This window comes from Lepidochelys kempii, chromosome 9 (genome assembly GCF_965140265.1).
Source record: "Lepidochelys kempii isolate rLepKem1 chromosome 9, rLepKem1.hap2, whole genome shotgun sequence".
Lineage (NCBI taxonomy): Eukaryota > Metazoa > Chordata > Testudines > Cheloniidae > Lepidochelys > Lepidochelys kempii.
In genome coordinates this window covers 58,986,546-59,003,765 of record NC_133264.1, presented here as the reverse complement: position 1 = coordinate 59,003,765, position 17,220 = coordinate 58,986,546, and the positions used below count along the sequence as shown (strand labels likewise).

General features: G+C 49.6%; 1 protein-coding gene across 6 annotated transcripts in view; it reads right to left on the bottom strand.

Annotated features, from left to right (window-relative positions):
• The window catches only part of PHKA1 (phosphorylase kinase regulatory subunit alpha 1), a 73,252-nt gene that overhangs the window by 17,469 nt on the left and 38,563 nt on the right, over positions 1-17,220 (bottom strand). For 4 of the 6 annotated variants that reach the window (XM_073360593.1, XM_073360595.1, XM_073360594.1 and 1 more), the window contains exons 17-21: positions 12,175-12,253; positions 10,274-10,449; positions 6,674-6,835; positions 1,308-1,402; positions 441-580 (exon numbers count right to left, since the gene is read on the bottom strand). In XM_073360593.1, coding sequence (XP_073216694.1) covers positions 441-580; positions 1,308-1,402; positions 6,674-6,835; positions 10,274-10,449; positions 12,175-12,253 — 652 coding nt within the window. The remainder of the gene's footprint in view (positions 1-440; positions 581-1,307; positions 1,403-6,673; positions 6,836-10,273; positions 10,450-12,174; positions 12,254-17,220) is intronic. The other 2 variants (XM_073360597.1, XM_073360598.1) reach the window with 1 other exon arrangement.

Here is a 17,220-nt window from a genome sequence, read left to right as displayed (position 1 = left end):
GTAGCCCAGAGTGCTGGCAGCACAGCGAGCTGAGGCTGCAGGGGAGGGGCCAGGGGCTAGTCTCCCCGGCTGGGAGCTCAAGGACTGGGCAGGATGGTCCCACGGGCCACATGTGGCCCGCGGGCCATAATTTGCCCACCTCCGGTCTCGGTTTACATGGTCCTGCCTCAGAGCAAGGGGCTGGACTAGATGGCCTCTCAAGGTCCCTGCCAGCCCTACCTTGCTGTGATCATTTTCGAACTGGCTAAGAGGTGAATCCATACCAAGGGCATGTTTTCAGAAACTCACGCCAGCCTCCCATCTGGCAAACATTTCCCAGACTAGTTATAAAGGCTGAAACACAGGGAGCTACCCATCTCGCCTCTCCTGAGGGGGCAACACCTAGGCTTCTCATTGCGGGTGGCAATGCCATGCAGGCTGGGGGCCGGCCACACTCCTACTTGAGGGTGTGGAGCATGTAGAGAAGGTCAGCCTGCTCCTGTAGGGTGGGGCACTCTCGCAGCTGATCCACCAGGGCCTTGCAGTCCACGTTTCCAGCCTTGTCTCGAGGAAGGTTCACCATGGTGTGGAGCGAGGGAATCTGGAGGAGGAGGTGGTCATTGGGTTCCATGTTAGAGCTCTAGCTGGTGTCCCAACCCCTCCCCTAGAATCCCAGAGCACCCCACTTGGTCCTTGGCTCTGCTCTTCCTTGGTTAATGCCTTCTTCTAAAGCTGGCTAAAGCCACGGCACCAGCCAACGTCTTTGCCGTCTCCACTAAGCAGGACCCACCCTACTGCTAGGGGCTGGGACAGCACTCTGCTTGCGAGGACCCCAGCCCAGGGCTGGCTTCTGAGCCAGGATGCTCTGCTGATAACCCCCCACCCAACCTATCCTCCTCTCTAGTGTGAGCAGATTCCTGCTCCACACCCATGCCTTGCAGATCTACCTCCACTGCCCCCTCATGTTACATACCAGAGCAGCAACACTTCCCTTCTTCCCCAGTGGGCCCTGCTCTGTCGAGGCCAGGGCTTCTACCCTCTCGTCTGTTTGCTACAGTTTGCCCCCTTCCCCCTCTCGAGTTTCCTGCAGCTAGTGGGTCTCAGGGTTGCAGAGAGCAGCTGGCTAACAGAACTATCCATGTCTCTAGCTGTTCCCAGGTGACACCCAGGCCACTTCCCCACTTGGATTCTGCTGCTCCACCCCAGGGCAGCAGTCTGTGTACGTTCTAGCTGGCACACTGGATACTGTTAGGAGCCAGACAGTTGACTCTCGAGCCGGAATGCGTTCAGCGCCCCCAGCACCCACCCTGCTCCCAGCTCAGGGTCACCTGGCTGTCCTGTTCGGGTGTATGGGTGGAGCCCAGCAAGTGCACTGAAGGCTGGGAGGCCTGGAACAGCTTGGATGGGATGTACATGTTGACATCTGCAAGAAACCAACGTTTATTCTGGAAGGCTTTAAACTGCAGCACATTGCAATTTACCCAGCACAGTGTCTGGGGCCCTGCCCTGCTCAGGAGAGTTTTAAATCCTTGTTAACTCACAGCCTCCAGTGAGTGCTGCTGCCTACTGTGCTTAGAAGGGACGCACAGTCCTCTGGCCCCACCCCAGGTGAATAGGACTGGGAGGGGAATTGATGGCTGCTTAATATCCTCTAATCTCTTAGAAATTTGTGTAGAGGCTGCAAGGCATTAGAACTCTGACTAGGGCTTACACTTGGGAGGATATGCTGCAGCCAAGATTAATTACATGGGCCTTCAAACACTGTAGGATTTTATCAACTAGTTAATTGCTTGATTAATCCAGCAAATGAGACCTACTTAATGCTCCAGAGATTTCACACACACTGGAGGCCTAGCAGGGAGCAAGCAGAGAGGGCAGCGCTCTGCAGCCTTCCCTATGAGTTACAACAAGTGGCTCTTTGGCAGCTTGATGAGAGAGGGTCTTCCCAGGCCAGCTTTAACAAGGGGCTAGATCAGCAGAAGAGAGCAGGAGGAGAAGAATGGCAGCTGGGGCATGCTGGCCATGACACAGGGAGGTGTTACTCTGCAGGTTTTAACAACAGCTGTGCAGCACTGGAATCAGGAACTCTCAAAGCCTGACTCTGACACCGACCCTTCTGCAGCCTTGGGGAAGTCACTTACCCTCATTTTACAGATGGGGAAGCCAAGCAGTTAATACTTACACACCTTACCTTCATGGGTTAATTTCTGTAGAGCACTAATAACGCTCTAGAGGCAGATTAGCTTTACCTGCTCACTGTAGTGCCACCAGCCTTGAGAAAGGAAGTGCAAACGAGCTGATCAGGACAATCAGGTTTCTCTGTAGATTTTTAACCTGTTGTATCCAACAGTGAGCACTGAGCTTGGACAATGCCCCATGTCTCACGCACACAGCAGTTAGTCTTTGGTCAGTTGTAACACTTGGGTTAACTCAAGAGCAGAGAGTCATGACTTGTAACTGTTACATTTAACTTCTCCCAGTGGTTACAGACCAACAGGATTGGAATAGTTAAACTGCTACAGCAGCAACCTGGCAGCATGCTCTAGATCAGGAGTTCTCAAACTGGGGGGTAAGGACCCTTCGGGGGTTGCGAGGGTATTATGGGGAGGGGGTCGCAAGTTGTCAGCCTCCACCCCAAACTCCGCTTTGCTTCCAGCATTTATAATAGTGTTAAATATATAAAAAAGCATTTTTAATTTATAAGGGGGGGGGGGGTGTCACACTCAGAGGCTTGCTGTGTGAAAGAGGTCACCAATACAAAAGTTTGAGAATCTCTGCTCTAGATCAAGGGTTCTCAAACTTCATTGCACCACGACCCCCTTCTGACAACAAAAATTACTACACAACCCAGGAGGTGGGACTGAAGCCTGAGCCCACCCGAGCCCCACCACCCTGGTGCGGGAGGGGGAACAAAGCAGAAGCCCAAGGGCTTCAGCCCCAGGCAGGGGGCCTATAACCAGAGCCCCGCCACCTCAGGCTAAAGCCCTTGGGCTTCAGCCCTGGTCCCTATCAAGTTTAAGCCAGCCCTGGTGACCCTATTAAAATGGGGTCACGACCCACTTTGGGGTCCCAACCCACAGTTTGAGAACCACTGCTCTAGATGGTGCTCATTGACCAGTCCTCAACCTGTTCTATGCCAGGACCCTCCTGCCATTTAGCTATGTGGGAAGGGCCCAGTGGCCACGACTACAGCTGGGGCGTGGGTACAACCAATAGATGTTTTGGTTGCCACGCCTAAAACGTCTGAAAAACTTCTCTATACAGGTATGTATGTTTTAGGTCAAACAAAATGTTTCATTTCACCTGCAACAAAAAATGTCCTTGTTTTTCATTTTTTTTTTGTTTTGTTTTCAGGAATTTTCCTTTTTTTTTTTTTTTAAAAAAAAACATAGCTAAATTTCTAAACAAAGTTTAACAAAAATAAGTCAGTCTTCATTTTCTTTTGTTCGAAAGTATTCGTCAAATTCCACCCCAATTTGTGAATAGTTTTGGTTGAGCCAAAACTGCATCTTGTAGCAAATAAATGATGCAGCCAAGGAATTTTGCCCAGCTCTATTTGTGGCACCTGGTTGCGACCCACAGACTGAGAACCCACTTCAAACTCTCCACCTGCCTAACTAGGTATGTGGTCAGTGGACCCATCTCCACTCCAGATTTCAATCCCATTGTGAACACAACCTGTCTCCTCTGTCTAGGCTGGACCCAACCTACATTATAACCATGCTATCAAAACATGCAACAGCCCTGAACTTTGCAGGGCTGGCACAAAACTCGGTAACAGAGTTACACATAATTTGGTCCCAGTCTCTTTGCAAATGAGAGGCGTGCTGGAAGCAGCAGTTTGTAAGGGTTCTGACAGACTTCAGAAGGCTGCTGCCAACCTCTCCTTTCTTAGAGCAGACGAGCTGGCATCTACACTAGATGTTTCTGTACCCACTTTTTAGCAATGGTGCCTCTGCAGAGATGTAAATACGAGCATCAGCTGAGGCTCACATGCATTAGCATGTACATCAGTGCTACTGGCAGTGCAACTGCATGGATGCTGAAGAATGGGTACAACATTTCCTTAGTGCAGACAAACTCTTCGAGTGAACTCTGTTCTAGGCAAAGCCACACAGGGTATCAACAGGTGAACAGGTTCAGTGTACACAGGCAAGAGGCAGTTGGTGGAGAGATGGGGATGCTTGCAACGTGATAACATCTGTAGCATAGGCAGGGCTTCTGATTTGGTCAGTCCAGACTGGCAAACAGCGCTACAACCATGGTAGGAACTACAGCGCTGGCAGCCGTGAGCCTTACTCCATTGTGACACAGCTGTCACTAAGCACTCCGCACCCCAGCCTGGGCAGAGCCGCACAGCACACCTCTGGCAGTGACAGACAAATGGTGGGACGACAGACAGATGCGAAGGAAGTGTCTGGAGGATGGGATGTAAAGGGGACAAGGTGTCCAGTGAAGCAGCTTCCTCTGTTAGCAGCAGAAATATTAAGTTTTGTGAGTGGGCGGGGGAGGGACGACAACAGACCCACTCAGAGAATGGGAAAAGCCCCAACCACCTCTAAGGCAGTAGCCTAAGAAACTCCTTATGAACCTGATCGGTGACCATATCAGAGACAGACAGGAGAACCCCTGCATCCGACCTACCCTGTGCCAGCCATGGAGGAACTCGAGACCAGGACAGAGAGAAGGGAAAAGGCACTGGGAGGCTAGCTCTGCTCCTGGCCCCACCCAGATTTAAATAAGGCTCTATCTACACAGAGCCCCAATTCCAGCTATTAGGGACCAGCCACCAGTGCAGACAGGCAAAGCTATTGTTTGCACCAATTCAGTGTACTCCTGCCTCAAGTTAGATTAAGCTGCACTGGGGTACAACGGTCTGCATCACCGCTGGCTGCAATCGTAGCAAACCCCTACAGAACCCAAGGTTCAGATGCTGCATGCTCATCGGGGCAGCCAGCAGGGGATGCTGCAGAGCTCTGGGCCTAAGGAGGCTTTAGCTGCTCACAAAGGAGGTTAGGCCAGTGCAGAGGCAGGAGTGGGGCTAAGATGCCACCTCCCAATACAAACAAGAGGGCAAGGATCAACACCAGGAAACAGTGTGAGGAACATGCCCCATTAAGGGCATTTCTATGCACAATTCCAGCGTCTTGCACAGCTCTGCCATGCTGTTTGTATGCTGGTGTCATCCATGCAGCACCCCTGCACTTCTGCAGTGTGAAAACTCCAGAATGTGCCATAAGAGCACTGCCATTTCAGGGCGAGAACTTTCTGAACAAGCCAGAAAGTGGCAAAGACCTTTGGCTCCCCACTTGAAATTTGGGTTTGCTCCTTGTGGCCTGTTCACCAGTGTCTGATGCAGGCACTGTTCACCCTGCCATGGGAGGCACTGAGCTGCGAACATCCTTCCTGTCTCAGCAGTACATAACAACCAGCCCCGTAACGCTAACAGACCAACGGACAGAGAAGGTCACTGCTACAGGAGAACTCAAAGCACAGGTACCGTGCTCCACACGCATCTGGACAGCGTTGCTCTGGCTGTTCAGGCTCCTCCAGGGTACACATCTTTAACTAGCTCACAGCTGTAGCCCTATGACTTACGCAGATATGGTAGAGGTTGGCCCAATGCCCTGGGCTTCTCAGGAAGCCAGGAAAGCCAATAGCTTCCCAGCTAAATTAAACTATGCTACATCAGTGAGGCTGCATGACAGACACCGGGCTGCACTGCATGGCGATGGAGGGGGCCAATGGAACACGGGGGAAAGATTGGAAAATGCAGCCGTCCCATTTCTAACTCTGAATCCATCCTGCCTGCTCACTTCTTATTCATCTCTCCTCCCCACCATTACATCATCTCTTCCCCACTGCTCAGTGCCCTTTGCTCACCCTGAGTCCCAGAGCTCCTCTGCCACCTCCCGCGTGCTTCTGTCAGACACTAACGCTTGGTGAATATATGTAACAAGCTACGGAAATGCCAACAGTCAGATCTGCTGTGAGACAGGGGAGCAGTAGCTTCCCCCTCTAATCTGGGGAAAATAACGAGGAAGGGTAAGTATTCTGACCAAGGCCACAGAGGAAGTCAGTATCAGAGTCAGGACTGGAAGGCAGGTGTCCACTGGACAACGCTAGCACACATATCTGAGCTGCCCCTCCTTGCGGGAGAGGCCCCATTGGCTCCTCAGCAGAGGACCCAGGGCCAGCCCTACCACCAGGACTACTTCGCCCCGCCCCTGTGGGTATCGTTCTTCCCTCCATAATCAACACGGCTGTGAAGCCTGCAGCCATTGGCCCAGAGAAAGCTCTGGGTGGCTGGGAAGGGAGCCACAGGGAGAGTTTCACATCTTCACTGCTGTGCTGTAATACGGGCCGGGCTAGAATCTTCACTTCCAGGGACACCAGGGATGAAAGATTCACTGTGGCACTGACTCTAAGGGCTGGCTCTCCCATGGCCTGCCATGCCACATGGCTCCCCAACATACCTTGTGCCTGAAATGCCACCCCTGTTACTCCAGAGGCTACCAGTCATGCCGACCTGCCCCAGAGCAAGGGGTGGGAATACCTCCATTGGTTGTGGAGGCCCCCCACCTCCCAGTGAGTCACCTGGGGCCTAGAGCTTGGCTCTGCAGAGAGGAAGAGTCCATGTATGACCCCAGTCACATGGCTGCTCCCCGGGGGCAGCGCCTGGTGTGTTACTCACTCTGTACGTGCAGCTCTTTGGCTTGGGACACCAGGGACATGAGGTCACAAGTGGTGTGCACTGCGGCTCGGAAGCGATGCAGCCCTCCCTTCTGGGCGGCCTTGGGAGCTGTGTGCTCCAAAAGGTGATCTAAATACTGAGCCACTTCGTCACAAACGTCAGCTGGAAGAGCAGGCAGAAGAGAGGGGTTTAATCACTTTATGCCTAGGCTCCCCTGGGTTTTCCTTGCTGTAGGGAGAACTTCTGTTGCCTCCAGTGCACTGGTAACATGGAAAAGGCGCAGTCTCCCTACATGATGCAGCAACAGCATGCCTGGCTCATTCATTAGGCAGACACAGGTAGAGCACCAGCAGCAGCCTCGGAGAGCAGTTCCTGTATTGGACATGGTTCCTAGTCCCTTCTCTCCACACCTTGCAATGCCTGCTATCAATCCAGTCCTCAGAAACCCAGCCTCCAACTCCAGCAGTGCTCTCTGTCCCTTTGGTCCTGTTGCTGTTCTCCTTTCTGATGCGGGGCAGTCAGCTGCAGCACACACATACCAGACTGAAATCCCTCAACTAAAATCAGTCTGGGCTTCACCAGCCCCCTCCCCTGGCTGCATGTGATCCTAGTGGGAACCCAAAGGAAGCCTAGTTTATCCATCATCTGGGAAATGAGGTGGAGCCTTTCACTGGGTTAGCCCAAGTATTTGAGGTGCATATTTTTATGCTATTTCTAAAAGCAAGAGCAGTATCCATTTAAAAGGCAACACCACATTAAGTCAATTCAGTGCATCTCAAGCACCCAGCACAATTCAACCCTAGCTGCTCCAGGAAACAGCACATGTAGAGTTACTGAGATCACAGCGGGCTTAAGTGCAGTCATGACCATGCTTCTTGGTTTCACTCCAAACTCTTCTCCAGCCTGGCTCCTGGTGGGCAGAGAGCTGCATTCATGAGGCTCCTGCCAGGGGTCACCATCATCATTCATATCTCCTTTCCTTATATAAAAGAAATGAGCCCAAACCCTGCAAGCCTCGCACAAAACAAGTCTGCTTGGCCCCGTGGCCCCCGGCCTTCACATTTCCCCTTGGCACGATACATCCCCTTGGCACTACTTCTCTGCAACCAGACTGAGCTCTTCTGAGCAGGGACTGTCTCTTCCTAGTTGTGAGAGACTCAGCACAGCAGGGCCCTGATGGGACTCAAAATGCTATTTCTTATTATGAATAAATTATTTCTAATAGATAATCAAGAACTATTAGACAAAAGTTTGCCTCCAAGCCATCACAGGCGAGAATGGAAACCCCTTCCCTTCCTCTTTTCTATCCTACTAGCTCTGCACTCTACCATCTCCCGCCTGGGGTCAAAACCCAATTAGCCCTGGCACCTGCTGGCCCCATGATCTCCTCGTTTCCTGCCCACAGCCCAGGATTAGCAGTAACCAAGACATCAAACAAGTCTGGTGTGGAGCGAAAAGGGCTTATATGCACTTGGACTCCTGGCCAGTCCTACGCCTTCTATGATGGCTAGCTGAACACCTCCCCCACCCCGGCATTACCACACTGTTAACAGAGCCAGTATCGCATCAAAGCCTTATTGCATTGCACAGAGGGCCCAGAGGCTACAACACAAAGACAACCTGTGCACTGCCTCACATGGAAGCACATTGCTGACAGGGCTCTCTCAAGAGTGCACCTCAGATGTTTTCAACACACTCAAGCAACAGTGAAGCGAGCCTGTAGTGTGATTTACATCACTTGCCTACACAGACACATGCATGCAGCCGTGCTCGCTCTCTCTCTCGCTCGCTCTCTGCGGCAGCAATTGAACATCCTTGGATAGCAGGGTCTGGGTCGTTGCAGATGACGAGTGACAGATTGCTAGCCCATGCAGTACCAAAGTCGGTTATTAGCTAGCCATGCAACATGGAGAACACCATACAGATTTACAGTACAGTGCACCTGCATGAATTGCAGCACCCTGCCTCCTGCAGGAGAACATTTATAATATCACATAACGTAGATGGATTCTATGTAAATGCAATGCCATCAGGATGAAGGCCATGACAGTCGCATGCAAAAGTCATGCTGGGACACCCTTGCTTTAACTGTGCGTGGCCACACAGCTTTCATGTGAACACTTACTCTAGACCACACACACTTTCATTCGATTTCCTGTACAAAGTGTCTAGCCAGTGTTCAGGTCTGGGCGTCCATACAGGCAGAGATGTTTCAGCATCTGCCCGGTATTCAGGTCTGAATGGGGCACTTCCCTAGCACCCTGGCTAGCAAGCATCTGGAAGGGCTTTCAGACAGGGGCTCTTTGCAATAGCCATAAGCAGAGACGCCACTCAAAGATACTGTGCAGGGGATTTTTAATCATCTTATGTGGGACTATGAGATGCTGCAGAAGGCATCTGGACGGTAGCCTTGATATCTGGGAAGCTTCAGGAGCACTCAACTGTTTTGCTGCCTCAAGAGGTTCCAGTTAAAGGAGCACATTTGGCCAGAGTAGAGGCTACAACTTAGCCCTACAGCTGCTGCACACAGGCACAGTCACAGGCACCCTAAGATGCAGACATCACAGTAAAGGGAAATCTAGATTAGCAGTATGCACGCCAAAAAGATGCAAAAAGAGAACTTACAAGAAAACCCCATGCCAAGTCCAGAGCAGGGATACCAGCTATCTGGGAGTGAGGGTGGAGATGCAATAGCAAGCTGATTACAGGCAGTTAATGGGCTAAATGGGTTAGTGGATGAATCGAGAGAATAGAGGAGAGTTAAGGAAAGGGATTGGGACAGACACTTGGTTATGAGAGATCTTTGGAAACGAGAAAACAAGGACAACATCATGGGACAAGAAACAAACCATCTCAGCCAGCTACACTGGCCCAACCTGGGAGGAAGAACAGGACACTCTTTGCCTTTAGGGCCAGGGAGGTGTTTTCTGTAACAGGGCAACAGATTGCTCTGACCTGGCTCCATATCAGGACATACAGCCCACGAGACCAGAGCCCTGACTCAGCAAAGCACTTAAGACCTAAAGTCTTACACATTTTCCCATAAAACTGGCACCTTGGACTCTACGTGGAGCTAGAAAACATTCACTTTCATCAGTTCTTAAAACCTTCCTTCCAGACTATTTAATATAGCTAACTGGACGCAGACATGTATCATCTCTTCCTAAAGATATCCCAGGATTTTAAACAGGTCCTGTCCAGGTTCTTTCCAATTCAGATGCTTATGTGCAACGTCACCCTCTGTATTTTCCCCACACTGGTCCTACAGCAGAGGGTCAAGTTCCTTAGCTTCCAATCAGCGCTTCCTCCCCTTGTACTTGGCTTTTGCCTGTCACACCCACAAAAGCAAAGACTCAATGTCCAGGTCAGCAATCCACCCAGCCCTCAATCCTCCTAACACCACAGTCAGGTTAGAGAGATATGGTTAATTGTTGGGGGGTCAAGGGAGAACAAAACCAAGGTGGAAATCCAAGTACACTAAATAAGTTAGTAAGGCTTTCTGCTGAGAGCCTCAGAGTTAACTGGTTTAATAGATAAGCGTGGCACTCCTGAGCACAGCCTATTCCAGCGCATCAAGGTCGCCAACCCCTTCCTCCTTACCGTCACTCGCTAATTGAAAGCCATGCAGCCACTCCTCAGGATCAAGCTCACTGTAGCTGTCAATGCTGAGCCCGTAATCATCGGCATAGAGCTTACCCTCTGGACCAGGATCCATGAAGCTGAGGTGCGTGCAACACGAAGTTGTCAGGAACTCAGACAACTTACCCGTTTGGGTCCTGGGCGAGACAGAGAGGAGAGATCAGATGAGAAGTGCCATGGGCTTGTTCTGCTAGTTTTGCATCAGAGAGCATGAATCAGCCTCTTTCCTTCCCTAACCTAGGGCCAATGGAACTGTAGTGTACTGGCTAACATGTGTCCACACGCACTGCCCGCTACTGGCTGGAATGTCAGACTGCTCAGTGAGCCCTAGTCCGCTACAGCCCTCACTGGGAATATTGTGCAATATTGTGACCATCATTAAGTGTGATTTGACCTCAGATGTGTTAAGGGCCAAACCTTTAATGGCTTTAACCTTTACTTCAGAGCGCCCTCTGCAGGCCTGGAGAAGCAATAAACAAAAACCGATCCAGTGCTGCATGTTTCTCCATAACCCAGCTAAGTGAGGGGAATATAAACAAGCATAGGGAGCCATACTGACTTCTGCTGAGACATTAGGAGGAAGGAGAGGGAGAGTCAGAAGAAAGACTACTGGGGCAAGATATCCACAGCCACCAAAGCAGAATGGGACAGAAATAGATGGACAATTTGGTTATTGGGAGGTCAGAACATTACACAAGAACAGATGCAGAGTTAGCTGAAAAGAGAAAGAGCCTCTTCAAACCTCTATTACATGGCACACTGCTGAGGCAGCACTTGGGCCGCAGTCACTCCCTCCAACTAGGAACTGGAACTTCAGAAAGAGGAAGGAATGCCTGACGGTCTATCTGAAATCACCTTGCAAACAAACATGAACCAGCTAACGAAATGCCTCTTGGTGGGTTGTTGACAGTAGGGGTCGAAGTTGGGACCTCTGGACCTAGACATACAGGCCTCTCCTGCCTGAGCTAAGAGCCAGCTCTGGTAGCTCAACAACTGTAGCAGACTTGTAAACCTCTTTGATCCAGCCACTAGAGGGGGACAAAGAACCCAGACATGGCCAAACTGGACGATGGGACCAGATGTGGGGTGGGAACAGAGGGCAAGTCCCATAGGTCACTCAGGGACAAAAGGGAAAATTTAGAGAATTTTTCTTTTGTGAAGTATATGAACCCAACCCCCAAAGCTATTCACCCCCATGCATACTGCTTACTCCCCTATGCAGTCACATTTATATCTACCTCGGGTATTTATAGAATGCCCACGACTGCAATATCGAAGTATTGGACACTAAGAATGGGAATAAGGGTTTGTAGGGTTAGGCCATGGCATTGTGAACTTGGGGCAAGACTGTGCAGTGATTTGCAGGTTCCCAGCTGATGCGTTGGTCTATGTCCCTGTGCAGACTTTGTAACTGAAGGTTTAGTAAAAACACCTCCTGTTGCAAAGCACTTCAAATCCCCTTCTCTGGGACCCCTTCTGCCCATGGGTAGAAGTAGCGTTCCTTCCCCACCACCACCCCCGCCCCTAGCTGAACAGGGTAAAATAGGGCCCCTCTTTGAACTGAAAGGTATGCCAAACCCAAGTACTTTGCCCCTAGGGCTTTAAACGCCTTGGATTACCCCAGAGAGGGGGGACTGAGGGACAAGGTTACTACCAACGTCCAAGTCAGCGATGGAATGTCAAACACGTCACAATGAGGAGGCATTGCTGGGCCTTCATTAAGCTGAGACTGCATCTCCTCAGATCAGAGCTGGCTGGCAATGCTTTGCCACAGGAGCATCCCTGCAAACCCTGCTTCACATGGTCCTTGGAGCACAATCAGCCGGCGGGTACACGCTATGGGAACAGCGGCTCTTGCTTACCTCGCCCCACCAAAATACCCATCCTTCAGCTTCCTCAGCATTGCCAGCACCGTCGGGTGGATGCTGGTTCCAGTGTCATCTGTCACAGACAGAGAGATACCAGCCATGAGAATGACTCAAGGGAGACACATTCATGCAGAATCTCCTGGCAATCCAGACAGGGCATTTTTAAAATATTTTTTATATATATATAATCACATATATACATACATACACACATATACATACATATATATATACACACACACACACACACACACATATATATATATACACACACACACATACACATATTTATTTATTTATTTATTTATTTAAATAGTGTTTATGATTCTCTCCAACCACTGGAAAGACACAACTCCATGAGAATCCCTCGTGCATGCCAACACACACAGACCTTCCCCTGCCCCCCTATTATTCTAAAAAAAGGCTTCCCTGGCCACCCAAAGACCTAGCTGGTGTGTTGGGACACAGGGCATGTCTACACTATAAACTTAAATCAACCAACCTATGCTAGGCCAGATTACAGCCCAGCTCATGTCCACACTACCCTCTGTCGATCATTGTCACACGTCCTCACCAGGAGGGCTTCCACCTTCTTAAGAGGGGCGGAGTGGGAGGCTGAGAGCCTGGACTCTCCGCTCCATGCACAGCTCCTCCCTGAGCAGCCCCCCAACCATCCCAGAATGATGGCCCAAGCTGTGAGGTGGACTTTGTCAATTTCACAGCTCCAGCACAGAACCCTGAAATTGACAAGAATGACGGCCAACAGCCAAAGGAAGTAATACAGTGTCTACAGGGACACTGTCATCTTAATGACAACAACATGAGCCCTACACTACTTGTGGAGGTGGAGTGATGATGTCAGTGTAGTAGAGCACGTACATCAGTGAGAGCAAGGCTGTAGTGTGAACACTGACGTAGTTAGATCAACGCAAGCTGCTTTACGTCAACCTAACTCTAGTTTAGGCCAGGTCAGTCTTATTTTGTAGCATAGACCAGGCCTAACGAGGCTCCCCTTCACTCTTTAGCAGGCTGCCTTCCACAAAAGCACCAAACAATAACAAGGTCATTTAACATCCAAGACACACCCAACCAGGACTTCTTGGAAGTCCCAGGCATAAGCAGTTGTGTGCTAGGGCTGGCCTATACCCTCGTGTGGGGCTCAGAGTGATAGTCAACGCACTGCAGCTTACCACCCATGCAGTGGCAAGATACATAGTGAAAGAGACAGTGAGAGACAGATAGTGAGGGCAAGGAGATCAGTCCTTCTGCCCAACAGGTAGTCTCCATAATTGAGGTACGTGATTATGAGGTGTAACTAGGTTGATTAGGTACCTCTAAAAGAGGCCAGAGGTTTCCTAATCATGTGAGAACAATGACCATTTGAACTGTAACAGACAGTGTATACAGTCACTCAAAGGCTAGACACCAGCACGTGTCAGCAGGATTGACTACTGCAGTGAGGAGACATGAGGAAGTTATACAGAGTGGGACAGAGATGGAAATGCTCTTAGTCACCTTTTCCCAAAGGGACAAAGGAACAGTCAATTTAATTCAAACGCAGCAAATTTAAGGGAAATAAAAGGAAATACCTTTTTACACACCAGATAACATGTGGAACTCATTGCCACTAGATACAGAGGACAAAAGTTTAGCGGGATTCAAACAAAAGGGTTAGATATTTCCATAGATCAATGACAAGGAGATGATACCATTACATGAGTTAGAATAAAGATGAAGAGGGGATATAAGCCCTCATGCCTCTCAGCATTAACCAATCACTAAGGCTAGGAAGGCACTTCAGTTATGGCAGGTTATTCTATAATTGTCTGTCAAGTTTTCTTGCACATCCTCTGAAGCAGATGGCATTGGAGCCAGGTCACTGGCCGATCCATTCCTAGTTCTCCGACAGAACTACAGGCTTCCAAAGGGCTTTTTTTTTTGGGGCAGGGGGGCACCAAGTCACCTCCCAGCTGCTCTTCTACAGGGACCTCCAAGAGGGCAGCCAGAAAGCCTCTCACTAAGGGACTGATTGATGGGAATGAGCTTGATCATCAATAGCAGAGAGAGAGGGAAATTAACAGAGTGTGGGTGAGAGCAAAGGTGACTCCACCCAACCTCAGGAGATGGTTCATCCTGCCCTTAGATCAAAGGGACCCATAACCCAGTAGAACTTATCTCACCAATGCAGGATTGTTTCCTAAGAGTGTATGGACTTGGGTTCTGTCCAGGCTGATTACTTAAGATGTGCCAAGCAATGGGGCTCCCTCCACTTCCCCCACAAGCCAAAAGGTCTCACTACAAACCCAAGCTAGCAACAGGCCCGGAGGGGCAAGTTCCTCTGCCAAATATGGCAATGGAAGGGATCAAGCCCTGGAACAGGAAGGGTTTTTTCTTCTCTTCAGCACAGGTGAGATGTCCTCTAGCCAAATCTCAGTTGTCTCGAGGGAGTGCCTTTGTTCCAGAATTACCTTGTGATCAAACAACCTCTTTGTAATGTCACAGGCCACTTTTGCACCTGACAGGCTGGAGGAAATCAGGGAGAAATGTCCATGTGGAAAGAAGCAAGGGCAGCCAGTCTCCAAAAGGGAAACAGATGCTGAGTGGGCAGGATATAAAGTCTTTCCCAGATGCCAGTCTCATAGGGGGATCCCAGCCAGACTGCCATGGGCAGGCAAAGCAAACACGTCCCAAGCACCTAGGATTTATACTGACAGGGCCTGGCTGCAAGCCCAGCCAGCCCAACTCGAGGGCTTCCAGGGACAGGGCTTCCACAGGCAGGGGAATGAAATATCAGCCCCAGGTACTAGAGTGTAGGGGGACTGCAGGGAGAGCAATGGGATGCCACAGCAAGGATTATATTAGAAATACCCAGAATGGGCTTAAAATAGACTGGGACACCAGTGAAAATGAGAGGGGCAGTGTGAGGAAAGTCCCCCTCTCCATGTAGGGCCAACAGCAGGGCTGGCCGACCAGGGAAGAACGGTTCTGTTCCCATTTTACTGGGCTCAAATGGAGCCACCGCTCACTTTGCCAATATTTTATTGCTTCTTTTTCCTTCACAACCATTTAACAATTTTTTTCTTTTTTAAGTGATGGAGGAAGGAGGAGGGGAGGGAAGGGGAAAAATGAAAATTCAGACAGAAATTGTTGCAAAAATATGTCCTAGATGAGGCAGTTTTTTCTACAAAGAAGCTTTTCATTCATAAAAATACAACCAGCTCAAGCTAAACAGCAGAACTCTAGGCTGGCATGGATTCTGGAGATACCCACAATGCCCGAGGGCGGAGGCACATCCTATAGGCGGGGAGGGAGGCATTTAACACTAATGTTTTGCCAATATTGCACAATGCAGCCTCTTTAACAAAGATCTGTATTCTGAGACCCCAACCGCAATGGTGTTCAGTCTGACCCTTCCCTCTTGATGCAGTGCCTTCCAAAGCAAGGCAAGTTCTTCACATGTGTGACATTATTGACATGAACCGTGACCGTATAGATCATTGTTGCGACCAAGGTCCTATAGTTGCACCAAATCTTGTACGAAGGAGGTCAAGGGGTCTATGAAAAGGTTATGATTTGCTGGTTATGATTATGCTATCTGTATGCATGTATTATTTTTGTATTTAAAGTTGTAAGTATTGGCCGTATACCTGTTTCAAATGTTGGCTCCTGGGGCAACGCCCATGAAGTAATCATAGAATATTAGGGTTGGAAGAGACCTCAGGAGGTCATCTAGTCCGAGATCCCCTGCTCAAAGCAGGACCAACACCACCTAAATCATCCCAGCCAGGGCTTTGTCAAGCTGGGCCTTAAAAACTGTTAAGAATGGACATTCCACCTCCTCCCTAGGTAACCCATTCCAGTGCTTCACCACCCTCCTAGTGAAATAGTGTTTCCTAATATCCAACCTAGACCTCCCACACGGCAACTTGAGACTATTGCTCCTTGTTCTGCCATCTGCCACCACTGAGAACAGCTTAGCTCTATCCTCTTTGGAACCCCCTTCAGGTAGTTGAAGGCTGCTATCAAATCCCCCTCATTCTTCTCTTCTGCAGACTAAACAATCCCAGTGCCCTCAGCCTCTCCTCTTAAGTCATGTGCCCCGGCCCCCTAACCATTTTCGTTGCTCTCCCCTGGACTCGCTCCAATTTGTCCACATCCCTTCTGAGGTGGAGGGACCAAAACTGGACCCAATACTCCAGGTGTGGCCTCACCAGTGCCAAATAGAAGGGAATAATCACTTCCCTTGATCTGCTGCCAACGCTCCCAATAATACAGCCCAATATACCGTTAACCTTTTTGGCAACAAGGGCACACTGCTGACTCAAATCCAGCTTCTCATCCACTGCAATCCCCAGGTCTGTAATCAGACAGATATGCCATGTAAGATATCTGCAAAAATTTTATAATTTGCCAAATATGATTATCTTGTTTATATGTTTGTATCACCTTTGTATTAGGAGTAATATATATGTCTGTCTGTATTTCAAACTTGTGCTATGCTTCTGGGTCATACCCCAGACAGTTTGGCATCAGCACTGCCTGGCCTGCTTGATGGCCCATTAAGAACCATCAGCTCTACAACTGACCCATTGAGAGAAGGCAGATACACCTTATGACTCAGCAAGGCATGCAGGGACATGCCTAAGGAGAGAACTCTCAGGCTTCCAAGCCATGTGCTGAGCAGCTTGTGTCTGGAACAAAGGAAGCGCAGGGCCCATGGCAAGAGACTAGAAAAGGCAGCTGCATCTTCCCAATTTTGTCCTCAATCCTGCTTCTGACCTCTGGAGGAACTGTGCTTGAAACTGAAGCTCTGAATGACCCACCCAAGCTGGGACGTTTGTACTCCAGAGACTCGATTGGTTTAAAATTAGCAGTAATCCCATCAACCCTGAAACAAGCCTGAACTAAAAACTTCGCAATTGTTGTATGTATTTGATTCCATTTAACCAATTTTAATTCTCATCTATATTTCTCTCTTTTTATGAATAAACCTTTAGATTCTAAAGCAGGGGTGGCCAACCTGTGGCTCCAGAGCCATAT